This window comes from Anabrus simplex, chromosome 5, assembly GCF_040414725.1.
Source record: "Anabrus simplex isolate iqAnaSimp1 chromosome 5, ASM4041472v1, whole genome shotgun sequence".
In the NCBI taxonomy this organism is placed as follows: Eukaryota; Metazoa; Arthropoda; class Insecta; order Orthoptera; family Tettigoniidae; genus Anabrus; species Anabrus simplex.
This window is the reverse complement of record NC_090269.1, coordinates 368,301,037-368,319,799: the sequence shown is the minus strand read 5'-3', so window position 1 is coordinate 368,319,799 and position 18,763 is coordinate 368,301,037. Positions and strand designations below refer to the sequence as shown.

Genomic DNA, 18,763 nt, shown 5'->3' with positions numbered 1-18,763 from the left:
TTCTACGTAAATATTGCATCCTACATCTGCTCTAATCTGCTTGTCATATTCATACCTAGGTCTACCCCTACCGTTCTTACCACCTACACTTCCTTCAAAAACTAGCTGAACAAGTGCTGGGTGCCTTAAGATGTGTCCTATCATTCTATCTCTTCTTCTTGTCAAATTTAGCCAAATCGATCTCCTCTCACCAATTCGATTCTGTATCTCTTCATTCGTGATTCGATCTATCCATCTCACCTTCAGCATTCTTCTGTAACACCACATTTCGAAAGCTTCAATTCTCTTTCTTTCTGAGCTAGTTATCGTCCATGTTTCACTTCCATACAATGCCACGCTCCACACGAAAGTCTTCAAAAACATCTTTCTAATTCCTATAACAATGTTTGAAGTGAGCAAATTTATTTTCTTAAGAAAGCTTTTCCTTGCTTGTGCTAGTCTGCATTTTATGTCCTCCTTACTTCTGCCATTGTTAGTTATTTACTACCCAAGTAACAATATTCAGCTACTTCCTTTCAGACTTCATTTCCTAATCTAATATTTCCTACATCACCTACCTTCGTTCGACTGCACTCCATTACTTTTATTTTGGACTTGTTTATTTTCATCCTGTACTCCTTACTGAAGACTTTGTACATACCATTCTGCAGACTCAGATAAAATAACAATACCATCAGCAAATCTCAAGGTTTTGAGTTCCTCTCCTTGGACTGTGATTCCCTTTCCAAATTCCCCTTTGATTTCCTTTACTGCCTGTTCTATGTAAACACTGAAAAGGAGGGGGGACAAACTGCAGCCTTGCCCCACTCCTTTCTGGATTGCTGCTTCTTTTTCAAAGCCCTCGATTCTTATCACTGCAGACTGATTTTTATACAGATTGTATATAATTCTTCGTTCCTGGTATCTGATCCCAGTCATCTTAAGAATCTTAAATAGCTTGGTCCAATGAACATTATCGAATGCCTTTTCTAGATCTACGAATGCCATGTACATGGGCTTGTCCTTCTTGATTCAATCCTCTAAGATCAGGCGTAAAGTCAGGATTGCTTCACGTGTTCCTACATTTCTTCTGAAGCCAAATTGATCTTCTCCCCACTCAGCTTCAACTTGTTTTTCCATTCTTCAGTAAATAATACGTGTTAAAATTTTGCAGGCATGAGATACTAAACTAATGGTGCGGTAGTTTTCACACCTGTCAGCACTGGTTTTCTTGTGAATAGGTACAACAACATTCTGCCGAAAATCGGATGGGACTTCTCCTGTCTCATACATCTTACACACTAAATGGAATAACCTTGCCATGCTGGTTTCTCCTAAGGCAGTCAGTAATTCAGAGGGAATGTCATCAATTTCAGGTGCCTTGTTCCTATTTAGGTTGCTCACAGCTCTGTCAAACTCTGACCTCAAAACTGGATCTCCCATTTCATCAGCATCAACAGCCTCTTCTTGTTCCAGAACCAAATTATCTACATCTTTACCTTGATACAACTGTTGGATATGCTCTTGCCATCTTTCTGCTTTGTCTTCTTTCCCTACAAGTGGCTTTCCATCTGAGCTCTTAATATTCATACACCTAGATTTCCTTGATTTACCTGTATCCAGCATCTATCTTTCCCAGGACCATCCAACCTTCGACATCCTTGTACTTCTCCTTCAGCCATTCTTCCTTAGCTACCTTGCACTTTCTATCCACTTGATTGCCTTATTCTTTTCTGCCCTCTTCATTTCTAGCATTCTTGTATTTTTGTCGTTCATCAATTAGGTCTAGTATCTCCTGAGTTATCCACTGATTCTTAGTTGATCTTTGCTTCCTTCCCAACATATCTTCAGCAGCCCTACTGCATTTTGCATGACTATCCACTCTTCCTCTATTGTGTTTCCTTCAGCCTTTTCATTTAGCCCTTGTGTAACATGTTCCTTGAAACAATCCCTCACACTCTTTTCTTTCAACTTTTCTAGATGCCATCTTTTTGCATTCTTTCCCTTCTTCAATTTCTTCAATTTAAGATGGCATTTCATGACCAACAAGTTGTGGTCAGAGTCCACATCTGGTCCTGCAGAAGTTTTGCAATCCAACACCTGGTTTCTGAATCTCTGCCTAATCATAACGAAGTCTATTTGATACCTTCCAGTGTCTCCAGGTCTCGTCTACGTATACAGCCATCGTTTGTGGTATTTGAACCAAGTATTGGCATGGACTAAATAATGATCAGTGCAGAAGTCAACCAGCCGACTTCCTCTTTCGTTCCTTTGTCCCAATCCAAATTCTCCTACTGTATTGCCTTCTCTTCCTTGGCCTACCACTGCATTCCAGTCTCCCATCACAATTAGATTCTCGTCAGCTTTTACATATTGTATTAAATCTTCTATCTCTTCATATATTCTTTTGATTTCCTCATCATCCACTGAACTAGTAGGCATATAGACCTGCACTATTGTGGTGAGCATTGGTTTGGTGTCTATCTTGACGACAATAATTCTTTCAATATGCTGATCGTAGTAGCTTACCTGCTGCCCTATTTTCTTATTCATTATTAAACCAACTCCTGCATTTCCCCTGTTTGATTTAGTGTTGATAATTCGGTAGTCGCCTGACCAAAAATCCTGTTCTTCCTGCCAACGTACTTCACTTGTACCAACAACATCTAACTTTAGTCTATCCATCCCCCTTTTCAAATTCTCTAACCTACCACAACAATTCAGATTTCTAACATTGCACGCTCCGACTCGCATAATGTGAGTATCCATCTTCCTGATGATTGCCCCCTCTCATGTAGTCCCTACCTGGAGATCCGAATGGGGGACTAGTTTACCTCTGGAATATTTTACCCGGGAGGAAGCCATCATCAGTACATCATTCATACAGAGAGAGCTGAATGTCCCCGGGAGGTAGTTACGGCTGTAGTTTCCTGTTGCTTTCAGCCGTGTAGCTGTATCAACATAGCTAAGCCATGTTGAGTATTATTACAAGGCCATATCAGTCAATCATCTAGACTGCCGCCCTTGCAACTACTGAAAGGCAGCTACCCCCCTTTTGATGAACCATTCCTTAGTCTGGTCTCTCAACAGATACCCATCCGATATGGTTGCACCTGCAGCTCGGCTATCTGCTTTATTGGGACACGCAAGCCTCCCCACCGTGGCAAGGTCACATGGTTCGCAGGGGAGGGTTTCAATACAGGTTTCAATAAACATCGCACATTCGCGCGCATTTCACATGTTATTAAACGTTGATATTTGCTTTGAAAGCGGCCAATGAGTGAAGGACTTCCAGCTACTGGTGTACAAAGATGAAATGGCTGGATTTGAAAACAAATGTTTGAAGTTCACCAAAAAATAAGCTAAAATCGGGATAAATAATAGTATAATCGGGAGACGGGAAAAACTGTCAAAAATTGAGTGTCTTCTGCCTAAATCGGGAAAGTAGGTAGGTATGCAAAATCTTCGCTCTCTACAAATCCTGTTCACTTGAAGACATAAAAGAAAAATAAAGATTGATTTTGTTCGCTCCATATTTGTAATCACCTCTTTCATTATTATGAAGCAAACTGAAGATGACCGAGATAAAACATTTCAAAAAGTGAAGTGCCAGTACTGGGGTGAATTTAGCTACAAATCACTACAAAAATTCTGGCTCTCAGAGCAATTTACCAAATCATTTGTTGCCTCTCCTTATTACCTAATGAAATCACCACTGTGCTTAGAACTTTTCTTCTTTTAAACTACTGGAAGATGATTTACTTATTTATTTGCATTTATTATATACAGTATAGTGAGTCTCTGTGACTCAGGCGGCAGCATGCCGGCCCTCTCACCGCTGGGTTCTACGATTCAAATCTTGGTCACTTCATATGAAATTTGTGCTGTGCAAAGTGGTGGTCGGACAGGTTTTACTCTGAGTACTCTAATTTTCCCCTGTCATCTTTCATTTCAGCAACGCTCTCCAATCTCATTTAATTTCTTCTGTCAGTCATTAACCATTGCCCCAGAGGAGCACAACAGGATTTGGCAGCCAACACAGTTCTTATCCTCGCCGTTAGATGGAGGCTTCATTCATTCCATTCCTGGCCCGGTTGAATAACTGGAAACAGGCTGTGGATTTTCATTTAATTATATATAGCATAGTTATCCAGTTCAATTTCTGGTGAATTACTATCTTTACAATACACTATATCTTCTGGTAAGGGCTAGATCAAATTAATTATCATATTTCTCTCTCTCTCTCTCTCTCTCTCTCTCTCTCTCTCCCCCTCAGTCTCATCCTTTGCTTTGAGAACATGTAAGTAGAAGTAAAAGCGATGATAGTATCACCATTTTTTTCTGTGGCCAGTACTTGTAGAAAAAAGTGTGAAAGTGTCGCTTACAAGGCTGAATGGTATATATTTTTCAGTGGACTTGGCAGGCTTATAAGTAAAAAGCACCATCTGGTTCAGTGAGGAAAGACTGGGGAAATGACCTTACTCCTTTTTTATTACCTTACAATGCCTCTTTCAGTGGTGCCTAAGCTGTTTATGACAGCTGATGGTTGAACTCTTGGGGATCCAGTCAGTCTTTGGTCTTTGGGTTAAGAACTCTAAAAGACATGATTAGCCAGCAATTTGCAAGCAAGAAAAGTATCATTATTAGTACTCACCGGAGGCATATCTCTTAGGTATTTGACTAAATGTTCCATACGTTCCCTAAAGCCATCTCCAAAGCATTTGGGGTCAATGGCAATGAAACACTGACCAAGATTGGCCTGCTCATTATCTGATTCCCAGTCTCGTATAAATGGTCCAAAATTAGAGCCTGAAACACATATATAGGCACAGAAGTGACACTGACTATAGGGAAACAGATGAGAGCTGAAATAAAGTAGTAAAGTTAAACCTAAACACGAGGAATGAGAATAAAGGTGATGAGTAAAATTTTTTCATTAAAATTATGAAGTAATTAAACGGAAGTTTATCAAATGATAGTATTTTAGGAACGATTGCATACAAAAAATTAATTTAATAGTAAATTTTCAAGAAACTACCTTATTTTTTAAAGAATTCACTAATTGTCAATATTCTGTGAGATGGAGCGAGTTGAATGAATCCAGAAAAATTAAGACTTTTCTTTGCAAGCTTTTTCAGTAAACAATATTTACTTGCAATATTTTGTTTAATTTATACTTCCATGCCTCAACACTAGATATCATATTCTATCTGGTGCATGTCACATGAATTTCAGAGTAACTGTTTGAATCATGATATTTCATACAGAAACCACAAGTTTTGTTCCAAGGATGTAAATCAATGTTTTTGTGAAATTTCAAGTTAACAGAAGATTTTTTTAAAAGCAACAAACAAATTGGAAATCAAGCCACAGTAAAATAGGGATATCAAAACAAATACATAATAGCAGAAAAAAACAATTACACAATATCACCTGCATTTATTTTGACATAAATGCATCTTAGAGCTGAGGGGGTCATTTGAAAATTACAAAACAAAATAGTGTTGTGTAACAAAATGTGTGATGTGATGTTACCTAGCAACAGTACCTTGAGAGCTGCAAAGGCCATGGATCTGTATGTCATGGCCATCCATCAATACTTCACATCACAGCCTGCACAGTTGCTAGGTAACATCTTGTCACACATTTTATAGAAAGACATTTATAATCATTTGGTTTTTCCAAAGATAAATTTAATTAATGTTTTAAATCTTTCTGTCTCTTCCCTTTTCTTGTGTTTATCCAGCTTTCTCCTTATCCTTCACTTCCCACATGAAGACTGAAGACCCTCATTCAGTGTTGAGGCCCATACTCCTGAGGAAGCTGGGAATCCAAAACAAGCTTTTACAGATACAAACATGAAAATACAAATGGACAAGAACAATCTCCATGTTTGCATACAGGCCATGAAGACCTTTGGAGGAGTGAAAGGTAGCAGCTTCCACTATCCATAACCTCGGCACTTAAGTGGGGAAAGAGTGGTTAGCACTTTGCCCGGCCACCTTTGCCCACAGGAATGAACTCATTTTTTGGGGGAACCTCAAACCCATGTGCACCTCCAGAAATGGAAATTTTGTTCTTAAATTTTTCTACTTCCTGACGGAGAATTGAACCCACATCCTTCCAGGTTCTAGTAGATCTGAAACATGTAGAAACTAAAAGAGAGCAAAGCCTTCTCTGTCCGATTCCCTTAACAGCAGCTTTGTTTGGCAGCTAAGAGGTCATTGTCCCTAATGTCAGTAGAATACTTACTGGGAACAAAGAATAACAACATTAATTTCAGAATGAATGAAAAAAGTGAATATTTGTTGAAAGATTATAAATCATGATAATATCTACATTTTCAAAGAGAGAAAAATCAATAACGTCAATTTCCCAACCTAGATTAAACATTTCAAGTACAGTCGAACGTACCCTAATGGACACCTCCCTATGCAGACATTTTTCCTCAGAACTGATTTTTTTTCTTTTACATAAGACACAAGCATTAAAATATGCCTCATTTAAGCAGACACCTCGAATTCCCCAGACAGCAGACATCACCATTAGTCTTGTCCATTTGTCTTAAGTGGACACGTTACATGCTCCAGGGCACTTTTCTTACACCATGCTCTGTCATACCATTCTGCAGACATATGGAAATTCCTTTTGAATGTCTGTATACAATTTTGAGACCAAGGAAAAAAGAGAAAGAAATGTACATAAGAATGCTGTAAGAGTCACAAAGAAAATTCTCATGTACAAGACTCTTTCCAAATTTTTCTTTATGGTCGCCTTGCCTCTAAAATTAGTGTACATTCTGAAAATTCTACTTGCCCAGAAATGCTGCAATTGACTATTAACTCACAAGTTACAAAGTGATTTTTCAACCTAGTTTGAATCATTCTATTCATAACTTAGATTGTCACTGATAAGGTTGAGGTCAGGTATTTCAGTTAACCTTGACAAGAGACTTGTATGTTCTATAATTGTTGAGCATTTCAGTCCCCAGTAAACATGAGTAAGATGGGATGAGCATGTTTAGATCTCTTGTCGGTGGCGGCAGCTGCAACTCATATCCGAGTAAACATACCCTTCGGCAGTTTACATTTTAACACTCACAATACTTTGTGAATATGTTTCATATTACCTAGTAGCCCTTTCTTGACATGAAATATACGTCCACACAGATATCATGGAATGGCTGGGGCTGAACCTGACACAGCTTCCGTGCTTGTCGTTTATCCTCTTCATGTTGACGTCACTCCTCTTCAAACACCATAACTGATGTAGAAACAGTATGACGCTAACATCTACGATTCTCGGCATGCAAATCCCAGGATTGAGTGTTAATTCCAGCTCTTTTCATAGTATACTTTCGCTGATCCTTGACACACCTCGAAGGGGCTCCATGAAGTTTTGTACTGGAGCAGAGTTCACCATACAGGAGTTGATGATAAAGCCTGGTTTCACTCATGCGACGGACGTGCCCTGTCCATCTGAGGTGGTGTGGCCGCCTGCAAAGTTGGTGACATGGTCCTATCATTTGATGTTCAAAATGGATCTAAGTTTTTGCAGATGGAAGCGCTCTAGCTTTTTGATATCCTAACGATAGAGGGTCCAAGTTTCACAACCATAGTAATAATGGTGTGTGGCCTCCAGAGAGGCAGGTCTTTCGATTTGACGCCGTACGGGCGACCTGTGTATCTGTCAGGATGGGGCCCTACCTAGGATGATTTCTAATGCTTAAGAACAACACACATACCCAGCCACTCAGCCATCAGAATTAACCAATTAAGGTTAAAATCCCCGACCCCGCTGGGAATCGAACCCGGGACTCCTTGGACCAAAGGCCAGCATGCTTACCATTTAGCCATGGAGCTGGACCACAACCATAAGCAGTGTTGATATTACAACAGCATGATAAACCATGATCTTGGTATGCATTGCAAGGTCCTTATTCATGAAAACATGACGGGGTAAATGTCCAAATGCTGAGTGGGCAGCACCCTTTCTCCTATCCACATCTTGTGAGCAGTTAGCATTTGTTGAGAGGATATTTCCTAGATATAAAAAGTGGTTACCTGCTCCAGTTGAGTATCTGCAATGGAGATATTGAAAGCTGGGAGGTTCGACCCAGGTGCAGGCTGTGTGAGTACTTCGGTTTTCTGAACATTAATGGAGAGACCAAAACGATCACAAGCACTCTTGAAACAACTGACTGACCGACTGTTGTGGCTCCTCAGGTGTTAAAGCAGGTGTGGCAGCATCATCTGCTTATTGCAATTCCGTAACGGAGGAAATCTTGGTAAGCTTTTGGGAGCTAAGTCTATCTAGATTGAACAGTTCCCCATCGAAATAATATCTGACCTTTACACCTTTACCTATTGGTTGTAAATGTTCTATATAGCATGGCAGCTAGATAAAGAGTGAAGAGTGTTGGAGCAAGCACACACCCTTGTTTCAATCCAGGAGTGATTGGAAATGGATCAGAGATAATATTTTGATGAATGATTTGGCCAGACATGTTATCATGAAGAGCCTTGACCAGATTAACAAAATGCTGTGGACAGCCAACGTGTTTCAGTACTTTTCATGCAAAGAATTTTACTGTTGTCATATTAAATTTACAAAAATATTTTGTGTGTGTGTGTAACACCAAAAATTATAAATTCAAACAAGTGACTGACACAAGTGGAAACAGACTGTTTACAAGGTAATTCAGGATTTATGGTTAAAAAGTAAACTGATGATGGAATTATAATGAGATTTTTCATTGCTGAAGGATTCAACAGACTGTTTCCACTTGTGTCAGTCACTTGTTTGAATTTATAATTTTTGGTGTTACACACGCACAAAATATTTTTGTAAATTTAATATGACAACAGTAAAATTCTTTGCATGACTTTGTGAAATTTATTTCTGTTTGCAGTTCATCTTTAAGTGTATCTAGATGAAGCCTGTTTCTGACTTCGGACCACAGCACTCTTTCCCCACTAAATGTTCTTTCAACAAATGCATTTGACTCAGGAATTGAGAATAAAAGTTGTAGCAGCTTACAGAAACTCCCATTATATTTTTCTTCTGGCAAGGAGTTCATAACTATCATCCATTTTCTTTTAAAAAAACCTGCCTCCTCAATTTTGATTTTTCTAATTCACAGCTGAACTAATTGAATCCTTCAGCAATGAAAAATCTCCATATAATTCCATCATCATATTACTCTTCAACCATAAATCCTGAATTACCTTGTAAATGATGTTAAATATTATTTCATTATTTAGAGACATTACATGTATTTTAAACAATTTTTTATCTGTTATGAAATAAAGAAAATTGTGACAATACACAAGTTTTTTTAAATTATTTACTCCACTATGTATTTCAAAGAGTTGCTCTATTGTCATCATCATCATCATCATCCTTTCTCTTTATCCAGCTGTAGCCGGGTAGGGGCAAATATGGTTCCTCTCCACTTTCTTCGGTCTTTCCACCGCTCCTCCTGCAACACTGTGTCCAGGTTTCTTTCTATAATGCTGCCTTGGATGGTATCCTTCCATCTCAATCATGGTCGTCCATGGCCTCTCCTTCCTTGGATTTGCATTTCCATCATCTTTTTTGGCATTCCTTCGTCGCTCATTCGCTTTATGTGCCCAAACCATCTTAGTCGGCTCTTCTCTATTCTATCATTCATTTTTTCCACTCCAATTTCTTCCTGGATTTTCTCATTCCTTATTTTGTCTCTTCTACTCTTCTGTATCATACTCCTCAAGAACTTCATTTCGGCTGCCTGTATTCGACTCTCATCCTTCTTTGTCACTGTCAAAGTTTCTGCTCCGTAAGTTGTTATGGGTACGTAATACATCTTGTACATAGTATCCTTTGCTTCCAGTGGCACATCTTTGTCCCATAACATGTTTCTTACACTATGATAGAAACAACTTCCAGCTTGAATCCTTTTACTAATCTCAGCATCCAGTCGAGCATTCTCCATTAATTCACTCCCCACGTATTTAAACGTTTCCACTACTTCCAGGGGCTTGTCTGCAAGTCTAATCTGACCTTTCCCTTCTTTTTCCCCTCTAGACATAACAAGAGTTTTACTCTTTTCTACACTTATTTTCAATCCACATTCTTCGATCTTCCCATTCACCACATTCAACTGTTCTTGAACCTTCCTGTCGTCTTCTCCCCAAATCACAATATCATCTGCAAATAACATCATGTTCATTTCTCTTCCTCCATATGCTGCTTTTGCTGTTCTCATGTTGTCATCCATTACTATTGTAAACAAGATTGGTGATAGAACACTTCCCTGTCTCAGCCCACTAGTTATTTTGAACCAACTTGTCCTGCCAACTTGTGTTTGCACGCAACTACAACATTCCTTATACAATGCCATGATCATTTTTATTAATCCCTGTCCAATTCCTTTTTGCACCAGACTGTCCCAAACTTTCGTCCTGGGGATACTGTCATATGCCTTTTCAATGTCAACGAATGTCATCACCATATCATTCCCGTACTCCCAGTGCTTTTCCATTAGTTGTCTCATAATGAAAATGGGCTCTATTGTTGACCTTCCACTTCTGAAACCAAACTGATTTTCCTGTATCTGATTCTCAACCCTCAACCTTATTCTACTTTCCAGTATCCTTTCCATTATCTTAGCAACATGGGATATTAGAGTAATTCCCCTGTAGTTCTTCAAAACTTTCTTATCACCTTTCTTGAAAATTGGGACGATTATTCCTTTTTGCCAATCCTCAGGGACCTCCTTATTCTCCCAGACATTCCTGAGAACCCAATATGTTCACTGCAGACCTACAGCTCCAGCTGCCTTTATCATCTCCACTGAAATTTCATCTATTCCGGCAGTTTTTCCATTCTTCATCTTCATCTTTCTTACTGTCATTTCAATTTTATTCATTGTAATTTCTTTATCCATTTCTTCATCAACTAATTGCCTTTCCTGGTCATCCATTGAATGACTGTCATCCGTTCTTATGTTCAGCAGCTTCTGAAAATACTCTCTCCATCTATTTCTTATTTCTTCTTACTGTCATTTCAATTTTATTCATTGTAATTTCTTTATCCATTTCTTCATCAACTAATTGCCTTTCCTGGTCATCCATTGAATGACTGTCATCCGTTCTTATGTTCAGCAGCTTCTGAAAATACTCTCTCCATCTATTTCTTATTTCTTCTGGCTTTGTTAAAATTATGCCACCTTCATCCTTCACAAATCTGGTGTTTACTTGATCTCTCTTTTTGTTTCTTAAGATACCATACAGTAGTTTCTTGCTGCCTTGCGTATCATCTCTCAATTTCTGTGTGAATAAGGCCCAGCTTTTCCTCTTTTCTTCCTCCACTACTTTCTTGGCCAAATTATTTGCCTCCACATATTTTCTTCTACTTTCTTCAGTCTTAGATGTTTTCCATACTTTCCATGCCATTTTCTTTTCCTTCACTTTAATCTTTACCCTATTATTCCACCAGTGTGTTTCTTTGTCTTTCACATTTCCTGATGTTCTACCACACACCTTTTCTGCACATCCAACCAGTGCTTCCTTAAATCTTTTCCATTCCTCTTCAACATTCCCCACCTCTGTTCTGGGTACCAAGGGTATTATTTCCCTTTGAAATTCTTCTTGTATGCTTTTCTCCTTCAACTTCCATACTTTAATTCTTTTCTCTCTTCTTACTTGGGGTTTTTCAATCTTTCCAACTTTCAATTTTCCTATCACAACTCTATGATCTCCACCAAAGGCTTCTTCAGGCATGGCCGTTACATCTACAAGGTTCTTCCGGTGTTCTTTCTCTATGATTATATAATCAATCATGGTCTTTGTTCGTCTGTCTCCCCAACCATACCTTGTAATCTTCTGACTGTTCTTCTTCCTAACCCAGGTGTTTCCAACAATCATTTGATTCCTCAAGCATTTACATTTCCATATCCAAAGGGCCCTACAACATCTTCCTTTCCTTGTCTTTCCATTCCAACTTGCGCATTTAGATCTCCCATCAATAGTACTTCCTTATCTTCTATCTGTCTCTCCACTTCCTCTAAAAAGTCCTCTAGATGTTCATCTATGCAACCAGTTTGTGGGGCATACAACTGAAACAGATCTTTCACGCCATTTTCAAACTGCAGTCTCATCATCATCATCCTATTGCTGACGTACTTTGTATATTCCACATATTATCATGTAGTCAAATAGTGACATATAATTGTTGCTCTACTTTGTACACAATTGTTTGATTGTATTTAAGGGCAGGAGCTATGTACATAATGAAATGATTTACATCTATGTTGGGTGATCTCTTGACATGTGTCATCTCAGAAATATGCATCTGCTGATATAGGTTAATACTGTTTTTTTTAAATATTCATCAAATAATACAGAATTCTCTCACCATTTTACACATAACTTACATCCAAAAGGGATAAAACTGAACAGTTCTGAAACTCTAGAAATTTACAGACAGCAATTATTAATAGATCCACAATACATGTTCAACGATAATATTTAAGAAAAATGGCATCTACAGGACCAGATTCAGGGTTTGTTTCCACACCTTACCGCCACTACCAAACCTTCGATTCACAATTAAGTATTTATTTATTTTCCACCTAGTCGATACAATGATTGCTTAAGGCAATTTTTAATGGTCAAAAGTGGTACAAGTTTCGTATATTATCAACATCTTCATGTGGCTGAAGCTGATTTTATGTAACTACCAAACCTGCCATCAAAACTGTGGTAAATCCCGCCTGCTGTCTGGTACTGTATTCCATAACATGCCTGACGAGCCTGTGCCAACGATTTATCACCTCTCGTCACTGCTGAATACCAACCACTTGTCAGTACTAGCTTACTATACATCCTTCCTCTTTGCTTGCATTATTACAATTGCTGCTATTTGTAAGTGCAGCATCTTGGTTGTGAATGAACCTCCCCACCATGTCCTATAAGTGCTTAACAGGATTCATATCCGATGAACGAGATGGCTACATCGGTCTCCAGAAAGCTCCTCGAATCAATTGTGGACAACTTTTGTCCGATGACATGGCGCATAATCCTGCTGGAAGGGCGGCAGGTGATCACCAAGCAGAACAATGTACCAGTCTCCGGTCAACGACCTGTTCATGTGGATCAGCGGATCCAGCCATGTCTAGTGAACACACCTAACATCATTATGAAGCTCCTACCAACCTGTATGGTGCTTGTTGACAACTGGAGTCTATGGCTTCATGAGGTCTGAGCCATATATGAACCCTACCATCAGCACGAAACAACTGGAATAGTAACTCATCAGATCAAGCTACCTGTCGCTAGTCTCCAAGGGTCCAATTAGCAATGTCACACAGTGTGTCTGTGTTGTGGTGTTAAGGCACTCTGGCAGGTCTTCTGCTCCCATATCCCACTGACGTTAAAGAAAGCTGCACTGACTTGCTGGATATGCATCTGGTACCTCCTGCATCGATATGAGCAAATATGGCTTTAATGTTTCCATAGACAATTCTAGCCAGATGCCACTAACTGCACATTAACGATAAATATGACCAAAAAGAATTTGAAGCGATTTTGAAATATCTTCAACGAATCATATGATTCTGGTTAAGAAATGGGTGATTTTGTTTTCACAAATTACAGCAAATTAAAGTGACAAGGTCAGTTTAAAGTGAAATTTACTTATTTTGCAATGAAGTGCAAAAATGCAGCAAAATTCATGGAAAATAACAATCTTAAAATTGTATTCCCAATATCACATATGTGAAGGGAAACAGAAGACAGAATAAGGATTTCACATTTTGACAGAAGTATCTCTTTGTATTAATATTCTATAAAATCCCTGAATGGTATGGCCATGTATGGTGAAAGATATGGCTATTTAGGGTGAAAGGGTAATTTGTTATGTAATCTTGATTAGGTGTATATTATAGTTCTAATCAAAATTACATAAGGAATAATGAATGATTATCAATATTGCTTTTGCTTCTCTTTATCTATCTTTCACATAAATAATTCACAAATCTCATGAATTAAACTTTTTATGAATAACGAAATTAAAGCAATGGGGTCAGACCTATTTCGTGAAATAACATAAACAATTGTTTCCTTTTCAAAGAATAAAAAAAATCAATGCAAAAAAATCATGCCTCTACATATCACCCATCACTGCCAATGGACTTTCATCCATGTTCCTAAGCATTAGAAAAGAACGAAAGAAAAAAAAAAACTCTCACTAAGGAGACTTCTGAAGAATAGTTGGTAAGACAAGAAGAGATCACCTGAACATACATACATAGATAGTAGAAGTGAAAGCTGTAACCTACCTCCAAGAATGCCGCACAAGATTTCCACAAGCATTGCCAACCCATAGCCTTTGTAACCTGAGGTCTCTTCTAATCCTCCGAGAGGCATCATACGACGGGCATTATAAGCAACTTGAGGATCTGTGGTTGGATTTCCTTCTTCATCTAGTGCCCAACCTAATGGAATGGGTTGTTCTTTGCGAATCTGTATTTCTATCTAAAACAGAACAGCATACAGCTAAATAAAGTTGAATAGCCTGGTAAGTAAGAAACATACTACTTAGTAAATTTTGTATGTTAAATTAAATCCTATTCTTGTTTAATAGTCCTTTGTTTCCATAAAAGGAATCAATTTTTTCTATGCCTGGCCGCCTTTGCCCCCAGAAATTAACCTGGTACTCATTTTTGGTGTAGGCTGAGTGAACCTCAGGGCCATATGCACCTCCGGAAGTGGAAATCTCATTTCTTAAATTTTAGAACTTCCTGACGGGGATTCAAACCCACGTCCTTCCGGGCGAACCGAGTACGCCTTGACCGCCTCGGCCAGGCAGCCTCTAATGCCCTAGTTAAAAGCCAATGTAATTCTTCACTGTTCAAAATAGTGGCCTTTATGAATCCATATCATAACTCTGACTCCTTGAATACCACAAAATAGCCAACTTCTATTTATTTTCTTTATCATATGTGACCTGTTGAACAGAAAGAGATCCAAAGTCAGCAATGGAAATTCTAAGTGTGTGTAGTGTAAATATTGCATTTCTGTGTTTTGACTTCTTGAACTATCTATGGATCTTCTTAACAAACTAAGTTACGCAGCAGCTTGAGTCTTCACCACTTAATGTCATGAAAACTTTGTACAGTTAGTAAGAAAATCAGTAAAAACTGTAATTACGTTTTTCTCAAAATACAGTTTTCTTAATAGCAACAGTCAATAAATAATAAATATCTTCTGAAGTATTTCACCTAGGAAACATGAACTCTTTTTTAGAATGCTCAGTATCTTATGCCAATATTAAAACCCCAAAACTCTCAAAAGTGAAAAATCTAGGTCTCTTTCCACACGTCAGGTCACATATGGCAGTCCAAAGTACTGGTGTATATATCTTATACTATATCTATAAAGGAGGACATCCTGACAGATTGATTCATTCACTCATCAGTGTCTAGCTGAGACTATTAAAGTTAGACATGAAATTTTAAGGATATATTTGTATAAGTGTGTAAAGGTATGGTAGGAAGGCATTTTATAAAATGTTGTTTTTTAAGGGGTTAAATACAACTTCATTTTCACAGCAAAACATTCTTCATATAAATACCTAAAATATAATTTCTGTATTTTTTGAAATCCAACTTACAAGGGGTACAAATAGTTAAATAATGGTTTATTCAAAATTTACATTTTTTTCAATTTTCTCAACAGCGAAATAAAATACCTTAAATTACCCTACATGTGTCTCCTGGGTGGTGCTAAGTAAGCAACGAAATTGGCTGCTGGACCTTAAGCTCTGCTTAACGGATATCCCAGCAAATAGAGGATATATTTAGCTTCGACTATAATGACGGAAAATTATTCCAATCAAAACGGCTCTTTTCAGAGCCAAACAAAGGACATAGGGCCCGCTTTGAAGGTCCTACAACTGAATGTTGAGGGTATAAGCCGATCCAAAAGTGACTACCTCTTAAAACTGCTTATCGACAACCGTGTAGATGTTGTACTACTTCAAGAAACACATTGCGAGAATGAGAACCAACTTCACTCCAGATATAAACTACCAGGATTCAATTTTGTTGCAGCTACCTTCCATAAAACCTATGGCATCTCTACGCACATTCGAAATAATATTGAGCAAGTAAAAATTCTTGACATCAGCTCTGATAACATTTTCACCACCAGGATTAAAGTTGCAGACTTGGAAATAGTAAACATTTACAAACCACCATCTCAACCTTGGTGTAATGAAGCCATCAAGAATGTAAATCATCCGGCAGTCATTATGGGAGATTTCAACAGTAGGAGTACTCCCTGGGGGTATGGAGATACTAATTCAGATGGTCTTGGTGTGTTAGAATGGTCTGAAACAGAAGATGTTTTCCTTGTGTACGATGCAAAAGAGAGAGGCTCCTTTCACTCAGGAAGATGGAAGAAGGACACCAACCCAGACCTCTGTTTTGTTTCAAGGGACGAGCACGGAAGACCTTTACAATGCAGCAGGAAAGTACTGAACAATTTTCCCCGAAGTCAGCATAGACCAATTCTTCTAAAAATTGGACCACAACACCTGTACCTCGCTGGAATTTTGAAAGAGCAAACTGGGAAGCATTTACTAAGGAGTTGGATCACAATATCCAGTGGATTCCACCCAACTGGATAATTATAAACGATTTGTTAGTTTAACATGCTCCATAGCAAAGAAACATATTCCCAGAGGATTTAGAAAAGAATATATCCCCGGATGGAATAGAAGATGTGATGAGCTGTACAAAGAATACCAAATCAGCAACAGAACAGAAGTCGCTGATGAACTATTGCAAAGCCTAGATTCTGCCAGAAAAGATAAATGGAACTCAATGACAGCAAGCATGAATTTCCAACACTCAAGCAGAAAAGCATGGACTCTTCTTAGAAAACTTGGTAGTTGTACTCCCAAATATATTAATAAGAGCTCAATGGTATCTCCAGTAGATGTAGCTAAAAGAATTCATCAAACTGTCCAAAATACCAGAAAATGTCAATAAAGAAGAATCAAAAAAACTCAAGAAAGAGCTAAAAACTAGGCTATCCTCGACTGAATCAACCCCCCAGTTCTCAGGGGAATTCACAACTGCAGAAATTTCAACAGCTCTAAAAGAAATAAAACCAGGCAAAGCAGCAGGACTGGATGGGATATACCCAGAATTCCTGAAACATTGTGGACCTAGAACTCTACACTGGTTACTTATGTTCTTTAATGACATGGTAGGCTTCCATCTTTGCTTAAGAGAACTAAAATAGTTGCCATTCTAAAGCCCGGAAAAAGTGGAGATAGTCCTGAAGATTATAGACCAATAGCACTCTTAAGTATTTGCTACAAGTTAATGGAGAGAATGATTTACAACAGAATCTCAACCACAGCCTTCCAACGCATACCAACTGAACAAGCAGGATTCCGACCTAACCGAAGCTGCTGTGATCAGGTCTTGGCACTCACCAGCCACATTGAGAACGGATTTCAAGACAAGAAGAAGACAATCGCTGTTTCTGTGGACTTGACATCAGCTTATGACACCGTATGGTGACAAGGGATGATTTTGAAATTCTTGAAGATCATTCCCTGTAAGAACCTTGCAACACTGCTGAACAATATGCTATGCAATAGAGCGTTCGAAATACATTTAAACGGCAATAAGAGTAAGCCCTATGTACTAAACGATGGTTTACCCCAGGGATCAGTTCTTGCTCCTCTACTATTCAGCATCTATACTGCAGATCTTCCAGAAACTACTTCCAGGAAATTCATATATGCTGATGACATAGCTCTGGCTGCCCAATCGAGTGACTTCAAAACAGCAGAAATTACACTCACAAAGGATCTCCATAACCTGAACAAATATTTCAGTACTTGGCGACTCAAACCTAACTTGAACAAAACTGAAGTAAGCTGCTTGCACCTAAACAACCAAAAAGCCAACTATGTACCTCAAGTCGAATTCAAAGGCCAAAAACTTAAGTATAACCCATATTCAAAGTATCTGGGCGTCACAATGGATCGGACACTTTCATATAAGCAACATCTCTCTAACACAGCAGCCAAGATAAAAACAAGGAACAACATATTACACAAGCTCAGTGGAACAGGATGGGGAGCAAGCGCAACAGTACTACGAACATCAGCTCTTGCCTTGATCTATCCAGTTGCAGAATACTGCTGCCCTGTGTGGCTTAACAGTGTATATACTTCAAAAGTTGATACACAACTGAATGATACCATGAGGACAATATCAGGCACCATCAAATCGACACCCCTAAAATGGTTACCCGTTTTATCCAACATCCATCCCCCTTACATACGAAGAGAACTGGCTCTAGTAAGAGAATGGCAGAAATGTCGCAGTAACCCTCAACTGCCCTTACATCAGGACTGCAACTCTCAGAAACCGAAGAGATTAAAGTCCAGAAACCCATCATGGAAGTTAGGCGAGAAGCTCCTGGAAACACATTTTGATGCTGATGAGATCTGGCACGAAGAATGGACCTCTTCAAATCCTGACCACCTGGGTTTAATCCACCATCCTTGTAGAGCTCCTCCTGGTTTCAACTTACCGAGAAGGGAATGGACATCTCTAAACAGAATCAGAACAAACCATGGAAGGTGTAAATTCTGGCTTCACAAGTGGGGAAAATCTGAAGACCCATTCTGCGACTGTGATAATGTGCCTCAGACCATCCAGCATGTTGTTATGGACTGCCCAAAAAGATTCAATGGATCCATTAAAGAATTACATAGT

At 38.7% G+C, this 18,763-nt stretch overlaps 1 protein-coding gene across 1 annotated transcript in view; it reads right to left on the bottom strand.

Moving 5' to 3' along the window:
- Positions 1–18,763, bottom strand: part of LOC136874127 (uncharacterized oxidoreductase YjmC) — a 205,722-nt gene that overhangs the window by 43,118 nt on the left and 143,841 nt on the right. The window contains exons 7-8 of the mRNA XM_067147686.2: positions 14,300–14,495; positions 4,634–4,788 (exon numbers count right to left, since the gene is read on the bottom strand). Of these exons, the coding sequence (XP_067003787.2) occupies positions 4,634–4,788; positions 14,300–14,495 (351 nt within the window). The remainder of the gene's footprint in view (positions 1–4,633; positions 4,789–14,299; positions 14,496–18,763) is intronic.